The sequence below is a fragment of the Uloborus diversus genome, chromosome 9 (genome assembly GCF_026930045.1).
Source record: "Uloborus diversus isolate 005 chromosome 9, Udiv.v.3.1, whole genome shotgun sequence".
In the NCBI taxonomy this organism is placed as follows: Eukaryota; Metazoa; Arthropoda; class Arachnida; order Araneae; family Uloboridae; genus Uloborus; species Uloborus diversus.
The window spans coordinates 70,498,285-70,510,517 of NC_072739.1; the positions used below are offsets into that span (position 1 = coordinate 70,498,285).

The 12,233-nt window shown below is 34.0% G+C and overlaps 1 protein-coding gene across 1 annotated transcript in view; it reads left to right on the top strand.

The window, feature by feature from the left end:
- LOC129229226 (WD repeat-containing protein 47-like) overlaps positions 1–11,493 on the top strand; it is a 115,121-nt gene extending 103,628 nt beyond the window's left edge. The window contains exons 6-9 of the mRNA XM_054863488.1: positions 3,355–3,525; positions 4,588–4,728; positions 9,729–9,947; positions 11,329–11,493. Coding sequence (XP_054719463.1) covers positions 3,355–3,525; positions 4,588–4,728; positions 9,729–9,947; positions 11,329–11,474 — 677 coding nt within the window. The 3' untranslated portion in view covers positions 11,475–11,493. The remainder of the gene's footprint in view (positions 1–3,354; positions 3,526–4,587; positions 4,729–9,728; positions 9,948–11,328) is intronic.
- The last annotated feature ends 740 nt before the right edge of the window (positions 11,494–12,233 follow it).

Sequence of the window (12,233 nt, forward strand, 5' to 3'; positions counted from 1 at the left end):
TCAAACTATAAAAGTTGAAAATTCATGTGATCCATCTCAAAATCCCAAATTGCTTTGCAAAGGTACTAAAAATTAGTTTCCACATAGTATTATTTATGCAAATATTTTCAGTACTGTTCCTTAGAAATGATGATAGTCCAAATGTTTTGAAATTTATAGAGCAAAATTCGGTGAAACAAACACAATATCTTTCAATTTGACGAATGAAACTCTGAATTTTCCGACTAATATACAAGCATACACACATACCTGCATCTAATAAGAAGAGCATCATTATAAAATTTTCAAAAATCAATCGTGCTATGCTGTCTCCGAATTTTCCGAAGAAGGTAATTTTTTGGGAGGTCAAAGTAACCTCCCACCAGGAAACCCCAGGTATATAGCAATTAAAAATACATAAATAACTAATGGCACAATTTTTACTTAACAACGGCATACCTTTCAGCTTACCTTTAGTTCACAAGGTGTACGTTTCCATTTCTTCAAAACTTGATCAATTTCCAATAGAAGTGCTAAAAATATCCCTCTATACAAGCAACTTTTTTTATTTTGACCTATGACCTCAATGCAAAAAGGGTTGCCATGATTAGTCACACGTGTTTGTTACTGGAGCTGTAAAACACAGTTGATTTGGCTGGCAAGAGGAATGTGGATAGTTATCGTTGACTGTTATGCTGGATTTGGTTTGGCTCACTGCCAATTCAACACTGAGGACTGTGAACTGGCGTATCGTACTTTGGTGTGGTGCAGATACATCAACTTAGGGAAGAATTCTAAACTGGTGTAACGATTTAGGGCGTTCACCGGTGTTTCGTGATGTACTGATGCATCGCCCAGCCCTAATACACACATATAAATGCATGAAACAAATTTTAAAAAAATTATCTGGTAGTTTAAAATCACATAATTTGCAAAAAAAAAAAATGCCTTTCAATTTCTGTGAAAAAATGTGATTTAACAATTTATCCTATTTTCTTGCAGATTATCTGTGCTTTTCTTTTCTTAATGCCAACTCATTGAATGAACCTCAATTTACAGCAGGATTCACTGTTTTGTTGCATGTAGGGTTGTTTATTTACATAGCTTAAATTTTCCTCTTGTGTGATAAGGGCTGCATAAAATAAGCAACTCTACAGTCAAGCAAGATGACCAAACAAGATGACTTTTGAACATTTAGAAAGTTGTACAGTCGGACCCAATTTAATGAATTCAACGGAACCAACACTTTTATGCGTTAAATTGGGGTTATTCATAATATCAGGGTGCGAAAAAGGTATATATAAAATTGCACTTACCTTGTCTAAAAGTCTTAATATAGCAACTGCACAAACATATTCATAGTTAGAAGGTACAGTCTTTTTATATTCAGCATTCTGCAACTTTTTATGCACTAGTTGATTTCAAATTTGAAAATACTGTAATAGATGTTGGACAATATCCTTGGAACCTGCCTCAAAGTAGTTCTCTTTCGACTTTATGGAGAGAAGAAAAATACTGTGTCATTTACAGCCAGATGTTTTTAGTTTCCAGGTCATGTAAAGCATTAGAAAAAGTACGCTTTGATGGGAGTTCAATTATCGCTTTCTGCAACAAAATCGCTATTTATTAAACTCCCCCTCACTCGTCAAAAATTGCTGATTCCAAGAAAAGTCTCCTTCTGCTTCGTACAAAACCATTTGGAAAACCATCAAATTTCTAACTCATATTAACAAAAAAAAATTTTTTTTTTTGGCTGTTAAAATAATTTTTTAATTTGGATTTGTTACTCGATAAATAAGGGTATTAGCCTTCATTTTTGTTGGGGAAAAGGAAAAATTCGCCAAATCGCGAAATTCGTTAAATAGAGGTTTGTTAAATTGGGGCCGGACTGTATTAGGTTATCTCAATATAAGGAAGGACGTTTAATATTGGAGAGCTCATGAACTAATGGCTTAGGTGGCCAATATTCGGCATTTGTAAAATAAAAAATATTCTAGGAAGAAGGAGCATCCATTTGCACAAGACAAGGCCGTTTGCTCCTTTCTGTTGACTCATTGTCTTTTAGTAATTAGCATACTGTAATCACAATTTTTAGAAGAATTCATTTTTTTAGATTTATTTTGATAGTACAGTTGGCTCTCTGTTTCACGACGCTCTATTCAACAACTTTCTCTATTTGACGACGGCTTTTCACGGTCCCAGATGGTCCATTATAGTGTTAAAAGCATTCTATTTAAGGATGCTTTCTACTTAAGGACGATTTTTTGTGGTCCCTTGAAAGTCGTTAAACAAAGAAGCTGTATACCTTAAAAATTATCACTTCCTCAGGTTTTAAATTTAGTTACCAAAATTGTATGTTAAATCAAAACAACCTTCTGTTTTGACATCCTATTATCTCTGGATTATGCAAAGATTTTTTTCTTCTTCATACCGATAAAGACCTGTGGATTATACGCAGCTGGATAGCGGATAAATACACAAGAAAATACAGTTATAAAATCAGTTCACTCAAAATTAATGGCTAATTGGTTATTTGACTAATTAAAATAACGTTTGCTGTTTTGAACAAAAAAGTTGCTCTTTTTTTTAAGCAAAAAGTTTTCCATTTTTGTTTAAAAAAAAAAAGCAAAAATAAAACATGGGTTGCATGTAGCTTTCAAAGCTTCTTCATTATTTATGATTTCTAAGAAAATAAAGCTATCAAATAAATTTTGATTCACAAAAAATAAATTTTTCCAGAAAAAAAAAAGGAAAGAAAAAGAACCGGTTTCTTCCTCTGCCTCAAAATTTTCTGTAACTTTTCATCTCTAGCATCTCTATAATGCATGTATGAACATGCAAAGTCGTTAAAAATATTTTAAAATTAGTTGGTAGAAATGATCATAGTTTCATTTTTATATGTTCTGTTTTCAAGCATAAAAAATTAAAAAGCTTACAAAATATTTTAAAATTTTTTTTCTAACTGATAAAATTCTTTTTCAATTTAACTCATTAATAAGTAAGGGAGAGTTGGGAGGAACAAGATAGTTGCATTTATGCTGTAATAAAATGGGAAAGTTTATTTCTAGCCTGTCCAGTAAGTGTAGCAGTTAGACTATTGCATTATTCTAATCTGCTACATCTACTATACAACCTGGATATATATATATATATATTTCATTTTATTTCAGCATAGAGGCAGCTGTCTTATTCCTCCTAACTCTTCCCTATGTGTACTTTTATGTTTACATGTAAATAACATATGTATTTTTGAATGTTTATTTAAAATATGTTGAGCTTCATTCCTCCCTAGTGTCCCCAGGATTTTCTTGGGGACGCTAGGGGGTACTCTGTTCAGATGGAAAAGGATTTCTGAAATCAATTTTATCTTTTTAGGTAATGAAGCTGAATTGACTATGCATGATGGAACTGTAAGAGACATGTGTTTTATCGAAGATACTACTAGCAGGTCTAGTCTGTTGATTAGTGGTGGAGCCGGTGACTGTAAAATATATGTAACTGATTGTGAAACTGCAACACCTTTTCAAGCACTTTCTGGACATTCAGGTAGTAAATATAATAAAAATGATGATACTAAAGCATATTTTTTTCAATCTGTTGCATACATATGCTTAGAAGTTACGGTACGGGAAATTACTTTTAAACAGTTTTTATATTTTTATTTTAGTACATTTGTATTATTTTACCTGTAATTGAAGTGATTTTTTTATAACTATTGTTATGCAAATCTTTGCTCTAGGTGCAATTTTTCTTTCTCCCTCCCATCCATATATTTCAGTTAAACGATAATGATAAGAGTTGGAAGTGGGTATAGGTATACTGCCTTGTGTATGTAAAGCAAAATGTGCAAAATGTTGAATCCAAAACGTGTTTCTTGAAGTATCTCAAAAACTTATTTCTGCAAATATTGCCAGTTACCAGCCTATGGCTGTATGCCCTTTGAGCGTTCTTTAACTGAATATTGTGGTGAAACAACTGTTTTTTTCCAGAAAAAACTTGTCCCCCACCCCCTAACATGAAAAATAAAATTGAAGTATAGCGCTCATAATTAGAACAATATTAAAATGCTGCTATTATCTGAACACAAGAACTTGATAAAAATTCACATAACTTGGGTTTAAGGAAAGAAAATTTTTTTTGAAGGGCCCCATTAGCGCAGCAAGAATTTTTTTCTGGGATTTTTCAATCAAAAGTCCTTATATGTTTTGAACTACTGCATAAGGATTGGCAATAATGCAAATACTAAGGCCTGTGGTAGGTGTTTTTACCTCCTTGTCCCTTGACTGCGCTACCGAAGTACACCACTTCCCTGGTTTCCAAATTAACTTCTACCAGCTTGCATAATTCACAGCTATAGGTGGCTAAGAGGCTATGGACATTGCAAGACTTCAGTTTTGTAAGTTTTGTTCAGTTCTCGATTTCATGCTTGAATTGAGTTATCCTTGGCTTAAAAAGGTGACCGACAAGTTAGCCAAACAGCCGTCGTCGGTGGCTGCTTGCAGAAGGCAAATGGCGTAAAAAGGAGAACCAGCTGGTCGCCGATGGCGGCTAGTTAATAAATAAAGTCTAGAATTGGACATGGAAATGATCTAATCACTTATTTTCTAGGACACATATTGTCATTATATACTTGGGGTGGTGCTATGTTTGTGAGTGGCTCACAAGATAGGACAATCAGATTTTGGGATCTGAGGACCAAAGGCTGTGTTCATTTAGTTACACCTCCATCTCTCACTGGGTCTGGACCAGGTAAGGATAATTTTTTTTTTGTTTTTTGTTGCTGCAACAGTAAAATATTTTCCTTCTCAGTGTGCTAAATTAAACGTTGTAATTTAAATTTGTGATGCAAAAAATTGATGACACCTTATTTCCCAGTTGCTTAATGCTGTATTGGTTAACATTCACTACATCTGAATATACATACATACATACATATATGAATATATATATATATATATATATATATATATATATATATATATATATATATATATATATATATATAGCTAATCCACTGACCCAGTAACGCTCCTGACGTCACTAACAATGAAACTTGCGCCACGGCATGATTATTTGACAAAATGTTTTGGTAATATTTGACATGGGGGCAGCAAAATGCTTTACTTTGACAATTCTGAACTGGATCCGATAACTTAACTGTCGTACTTGTAAGACTAATATCAGGGGAATGATGAAACATAAAAGTGGTCAACAATGAACGCTATCTACTGGAGTTAAGGTTAATCCACTGGAGTTAGGGTTCAAATTTCAACTATCAAAATATCAACAAACAGATACAGTTGAATCTCGATAACTCAAAGTTTGTAACTCGAATATTCCTTTATCTCAGAGTTTTCATTGGGTCCCAAACTCTTCAGCCTGTTGTAAAAACTTCCCATAACTCAAACTACCAATAAATCGTATGTTCTTATAAAGTTTCGTTTTTAGGACTTATAAAAGATCTTATTTTAGATTTTATAAAATTTCGTTTTTAGGACTTAAATTTCAAAGGAAATTCCGGTGAAGGTTCTCCGAACATTTCTTTATGTCATCAAAGATAACTAACTATTCTGTTTGTGAGACCTTAATTTTCTAAAAATTCCTTGAGAGTAACCCTAATCCTATCTCCCTTCACATCACAAAAACTCATCTAATATTTCGTTTTTGGGTTTTGAACTCCGAAAAAGTTTCGGTGGAGACGCTCCGAATTCAAACCTTTTCCCCAACGTTCACAAAGAGGCCTTTAATTGCGTTTTTAGGACCTCAAATTCAAAAATTTTCCTGGAAGAGGTTGCCCGAACCCCTTCTGTTTCCAACACTTTAACAAAGATGGTTTATAACTCAGCATTTTCAGGACATTTCATTTTTGGAAAATTAGATAGCATCCCCAATCCCTTTAGTCTCCCCCCTGTCATTCACTTCATTTTTAGGACTTCAATTTCAAGAAATTTCAAAGGCAGAGTCTAGGAGCTTTAACCCTTTATAAAAGCCCCTGAACCTCTCCTCCTCGTAACATTACCAGCGTTCGTGTAAACTGCAATTTTAAAACTATAGTTTCAAACATAATCGGGGGATGAGGACCTTCGCAAAGGTTACTCTTATGACTGTCGGTTCATAAAGTTATTTCTCTTTCCTTGCTCAATGCAATTCTCAAAATTTGATTGTGCAATACTAGTAACGACAATGACAGTCCCCCTTCCCCTCCCGAACAAAAATCTAGTCCCTTTCACTCTCTTGTCATATATACGTTTTAAAAAAAATTGAATGACTAAAAGTATTTTGAAAGCGTCAAGCAGGGTTTCTGTTATGGTCGCATTTTTTTGCGAAATGCAAAAATACTATCTCAAACAAGTAAATAATGCAATTGCAAAGTATTTTCGTTTTTTAGCAAAAATAAAATACTTAATTCATTTAAAAAAAAGAAACTGCGTGATCCGAGAGACACAAGCATGACGATAGTCAATTTAATCTTTTTTAAAACCTTAGCTAAGATTCAGTAAATTACCGCCCATTAGTTAGCCACAAAGCAATATGAGGACCAGCTCATTTATTACACACTCAGCTCGCACAGAAGAGTGATAGAGTTGAGATGAAAACCCCTGTAGGAAGCCAAGAGGGGGCGGCAATTTACTGAATATACCTTGCCTCGCCCAATCTCGAAGTGAACCGAACTTTGCTCGGTCACCTCGTCTGGTCTGCTAATTCTATATTAGCTACCAGTTTGTTTCGCACTCTTGGCTTCCTTAAGAGGTTTTCCATCTCCAGCTCAGTCACTTTCCTATGCCGGGCTGATGAGTGCTAATAAGCACGAAACTGCAGTCCTCGGCTGGAAATGACTGAGCTGGCGGTGTATTTCACGTATTTTTGCTTTAGCCCTGGCTAATGGGCGGTAATTTACTGAATATACCTTGCCTTGCGTTCAATCTTCGAGTTGAACCGAACTATTGCTTCGGTCACTCGTCTGGTCTGCTAATTCTATATTAGCTAACAGTTTGTTTCGCACTCTTGGCTTCCTTAAGAGGTTTTCCATCTCCAGCTCAGTCACTTTCCTATGCCGGGCTGATGAGTGCTAATAAGCACGAAACTGCAGTCCTCGGCTGGAAATGACTGAGCTGGCGGTGTATTTCACTTAGCTAAGATGTTTGAATTACTGTCTAGTTTAACAATACCTCATCTTAATGGGCCTTATGTCCCACCAATAAACGCATTATTGGGAGGAGGGGACTTGCAACGTTTTAAAAACATAACACATGTTTTCTTAATATGGTAACCATATAATCCAAGATTTTTTATTTCACATCAAAATATAAATAAATAACAACTGTATGTATCTGGTTAAAGATATCATAAAGGAAATTTAACTTTAAAAAAAGGTCTTTAATTTTCAACTGGAGATGAAGCACACTAAGGCCTTTTGAAAGATAAGAACGTGTCATTTCAGCATCTTGCTAAAAACTTTTTCCTCAATTTTATCTGTTACGCTATATGAAACTTTTGAACTCGGCTTAAATCCTGGTGTCGAGATGCTTTAACATTAGACTGGTTAGCTTTTTTTTAAAACATTTAACCAGCTTTTTCTATATTTTTTACAATGAAAAACTACCAAATAAGATTCCGTTTCTTTACTGTACAGTGTACACTGACTCATGGTGGCCTAGGATTACTATGAAGCAGATATCACGGAATAGAAGGTGCACTTGAGATCGCTGAAATGTAAATAGGAGGTGAGGGCAGTCAACAGGATTTTTTTTAATGGTTGGAAGGGGGCCCGCAAGTCAGTATTTTGCCCCGGGGCCCGGTTGAGCCTCTTGGCGGCCCTGGTCAGGGGTGCCCACCTAAGGGGGATCATGGCACAGACTGCACCATTGAAAGTTTTACGGGGGTTGTTTTGAGGGGTATTTTTCTCTTTTTTAGTGGAGGCTCTTGCTTTTTTTTGCGAGGGGGGGGGGATGCACCTTTGCTTGAAGGGAGGGGCCCCTGCATTAGTAGCTCCATAAAGTAGAGTCAGTGGGGAGTAAAAGGAAACAAACTTGATTACCACAGTGGTGGCAATTTTTAAAACTAAACCTGTTGATTTTGAAACTAAATCTGCTTCATGTTTTACTTAAATTTGTAGTTTACTAAATGAGCTTCATTAACATGTTAACATTCATTAACACAGGTTTTGTACGGGTCATGGAAATCCTGGAAAGTCATGGAAAGAAAATAAGCAAATTTCAGACCTTGAAAAGTCAAGGAAAATTGAAATTTTCAGTCTAAGTCATTAGAAATTTATTTTCAGTCATGGAAAAATGTTCTGGGAAAAAGTAACAGTAGCTAAAAAGAGTATTAGAAATCTTGAGTGATTTAAAATTGCATGATGAAAGCTATTTAAACTGGAAAATTGAACGATCTCAAAAAACATTGCCTCCAAGTTCGTTTCCCTCACTCCTAAATCTTTAATTTAAAATTTATCAGAGTTTATCTCAATTTGTTGACGGTTTTGGACAGGGTCGGATTTAGGGGAGGGCAGCCGGGGCTACTGCCCCGGGGCCTCCGCAACAAAGGGGCCCCCACAATAAAATTTTTACAAAATATCCTAACTTTCACGGGTCGAAAGTATGGGATATATACATATATATCAAAATATTCGGATATATATCAAAGTATCGAATATTTTCGAAAATAGGATGATCTCTTTTCAAACCCTGATTAGGGGCCTCCACTCCTTCGTTACCCTGAGGCCTCCACACTTCCAAATCCGGCACTGGTTTTGGACAACCTTTAGTCATGTGATAAAACACAAAAATAAGGGAATTCTAATGCTCAAAAACAGTAGTGCTCAATATACGACCTGCAAAACTAATCCATGCGACCCACTGGTACGTTCAGTGTCATTATTCAAACATGTTCATAGGTTCATTTCTGAACCTATTAATTTATATGCATTTGAATATGTACAAATAAGTAAACTAGTACATTTAAATCAAAATATTTATTTACTATGAAATTTTTTATTTTTATTTTTTTAAAAATAAATATCTGGTTTAGAAACATGAATTTACTAAAGAATGTGGCTTTATTTTAAAGAACCAAAAAGTTGTCAAGTTGACACTAAAAGGCAACTTTTAAAGCAAATTTATTGAAACTTAGTAATGATTCATTCAACCCTTTCCCCAATCATTATCATTCTGCCTGTTTATTAAAAAATAGTCCACATTTAAGCATCACTCACTGTAGTTTTACTTAAATTAAACTTATATGATGAAAACAGGTAAGAAATAATTCAGTTTTTTAGGCGTACACTGATATTTTTTCAATCGGGTAGTGGCATTCACATAGAAGTTTTGCTAATGCTCATTTCCAAAAAAAAGGCAAGTTTGATATTAAATAGTACTATTCTCTTCATGTAACAAGGTCATGAAAATTTTCATGAAGTCATGAAAAAGTCATGGAATTTTTTCATCCAAATAGAGTATGAACCCTGTATTCAATTCATTTCCTACCATGGCATATGTTATATGAGACATATCTAGCCACATTCTTTCAATTAATAAATCAAGAGGTTGAGTTTCATTCCGTACTACAGGAATTGCTATTTCCTTTCATAATTCGTCATTTATTTCAATATCAACCACTGCCTTTCTGAAAATATTACTTGCCGCTTCACTCTGATTTCAAATCAGTCATTAAAATTTTTACGTACACATTAATGTGTAATGCTGATATAGTCTGAACAAAAGGCCTTATTGAGATATTATCTGCTTTAGGTAGTCCAGTCACCACCATATGTGTAGATCCATCAGGAAGACTTCTAGTATCAGGCCAGGAAGATGCCTCTTGCATGCTGTATGACATTAGAGGAGGAAAGTATGTTCAGTATTTCCGACCTCACACTGCAGACATTCGAACAACTCGATTTTCTCCTAGAGCCTATTATCTGCTGACGGGCTCCTATGATCATAAAGTGGTCCTGACTGATCTACAAGGTAAATTTTTATTCATTTCTCTCCTGTAAAAGTGTCGGAAATATTAACCGAGTAAATGAAAGTTGCCTTTGAAAATTCTTTTCTGAAAAAAATTGCTTAGATGCTCTTACTGGTGAATGGAGGACACTTTTTTGTCTTAACTGATGTGGAATATTTATCATGTGCCATTGAACTCTCTTAATACAATTACGTTTAAATCCCGGCTAAAACAAACATTTTGCATTTGCTATCTAATTACATTAAAAATTTCCCGTATAATACATACATTAAATTGAAGGTATCGGCTAAAACAAACAAAATTTTCTGACCTCTTTACTTAAAATGTTCGTGGTTTGCAAAATTTTCTTTTTTAGAAACTATTCATCAGTTTGTTAGGTAGTAGAAGTCCCACTGTGTATCAAGAAAAAATATTAAATATTTTGAAAAGAAAATAAAACCCGTACATTTGTTTACGGGGACATTTCAATTTACTTGGAGATAAAACTGTTCTATTGTGGATTACAACCTATTCCACGATTGTCGATTATCATCTTCCTTTTTCAGTGTTTTCCAAAGAGTACAAGGTGCGTATTAGCAGTAATATTTTTTAAATACAGGTAAGCATTCCTTCGTTTTTTCACAGTATAACTCCGTCACGGTTGTTACGAATAATGGCTAATTCCAACAGTAATTCCTAATTCCATACTGTAATTTTATTAGGGATTTAAAATTTGTTGAAGATTTAGTCCTTAAATAAGTAACCATTGTTTATATTAAGCTGTGAGTTACCCACGCCACACTTATATTTGTTGTCTCATTTTGCGCATTGGTATGACAAACACTGAGACAATGAGTATATGAAATCATCTGAGTATATTCATCACATCATCAATAATCTCACTTCAACAATCATATACTCTTAACTGAGATAATGAGACACATTCTTTGTCTCATTTTAGCTATGAGAAATTGCTTCACTATAAATAACAAAATAAAATATCTTAAAAGCAAATCTAAATTGATAGTTGTTGTTATATTGCATATAATTGTAGAAACTGCAGTATTAAATTAAATATTAAGAACATAATTGAAATTCACTTGAAACACAGATGACCATCTTTATTGAATGTGGATTTCATCTCCTACCAGAGCTATTAGTATTATCTCTTGGCCCCAAGACAGGCGAGAGGTCCCCCTACTATTTTTACTGTTATCTCCAAATTTTTAATTTTGCCACTTCACATCCCTTTGCTTCTCACTGCTTCAAATGAGAATTTGTAACATTAAAGATCGTGACATTAAAGATTGTAACAATTGTTTGAAAACTAGGAGAATGTGATGGCATAAAAAGTGTTTTGTTTTGTTGCCATGATGGTTATTTTCATTCCATTTCTTTCCCTAGGTGATTTAACGCAGCCCTTATCAATGATAGTTGTTGCTGAACACAGTGACAAAGTGATCCAGGGAAGGTGGCACCCTCGAGAATTTGCATTCCTAACAACAAGCGCGGATAAAACTGCTACTCTTTGGGCACTACCTCTGCAATGAAAATGGTTTTAAAAGGTTTTTCTTATTAGTGAGACATTAGAAATGCTTTTGTGTAAACAGATACAAAATGCTCTAAATGCTCATAAATTTGATCAAGCATAGCCTCGTGGGATAACTTCTATTTTTATGCATGAGACAAATTTGCATGCTCAGTCTTAGAAATTATTTTTATGTGTGAGTGTCAAAGTAAAAAAAAAAACAATGGATTTCATTTAAAATTTGTTATTTGTACATTTTTGCCTCATTGTCTGGTTTTCTGTTTCTTTTTGTTAACTTATTCCATCCTCAGTACTTATTAAACTTGTAGTGTGTTTTCAACTATGGTATTCGTAGTTTAAAATTTTAAGGAAATCTTTTAGCCGTAAAATGTTTTTCTCCTTAGTGGAAAATTATGAACTACGTTTAACATTGCTTTTAACCTTGCTATCATTTTATGCAAAAAATCTGAGACCTTATAACAATATTTTTTAGATTTTTCTTTTGCTTGTACTTTTCTACTTTTGTGTTAGCAAATCTCATTTAATAACTTGAATCGAGAGTTCGGAAAATCATGATGAAAATTCTAAAGTCTATTATGAAATTATTTTTTCTTATATTTATTGATATTCCAAGCCAAAATTTTGGAAAAGGGATTAGGATTTATTTCTTAATATACATTGCTCAAAAAGTCCCGTACTTCTCTAAAATGCACTTTCTCTAGAAACACACTGGTATCTGACTATATAATTTAGAACCATACTTTTGAATTTTAAAAATAAG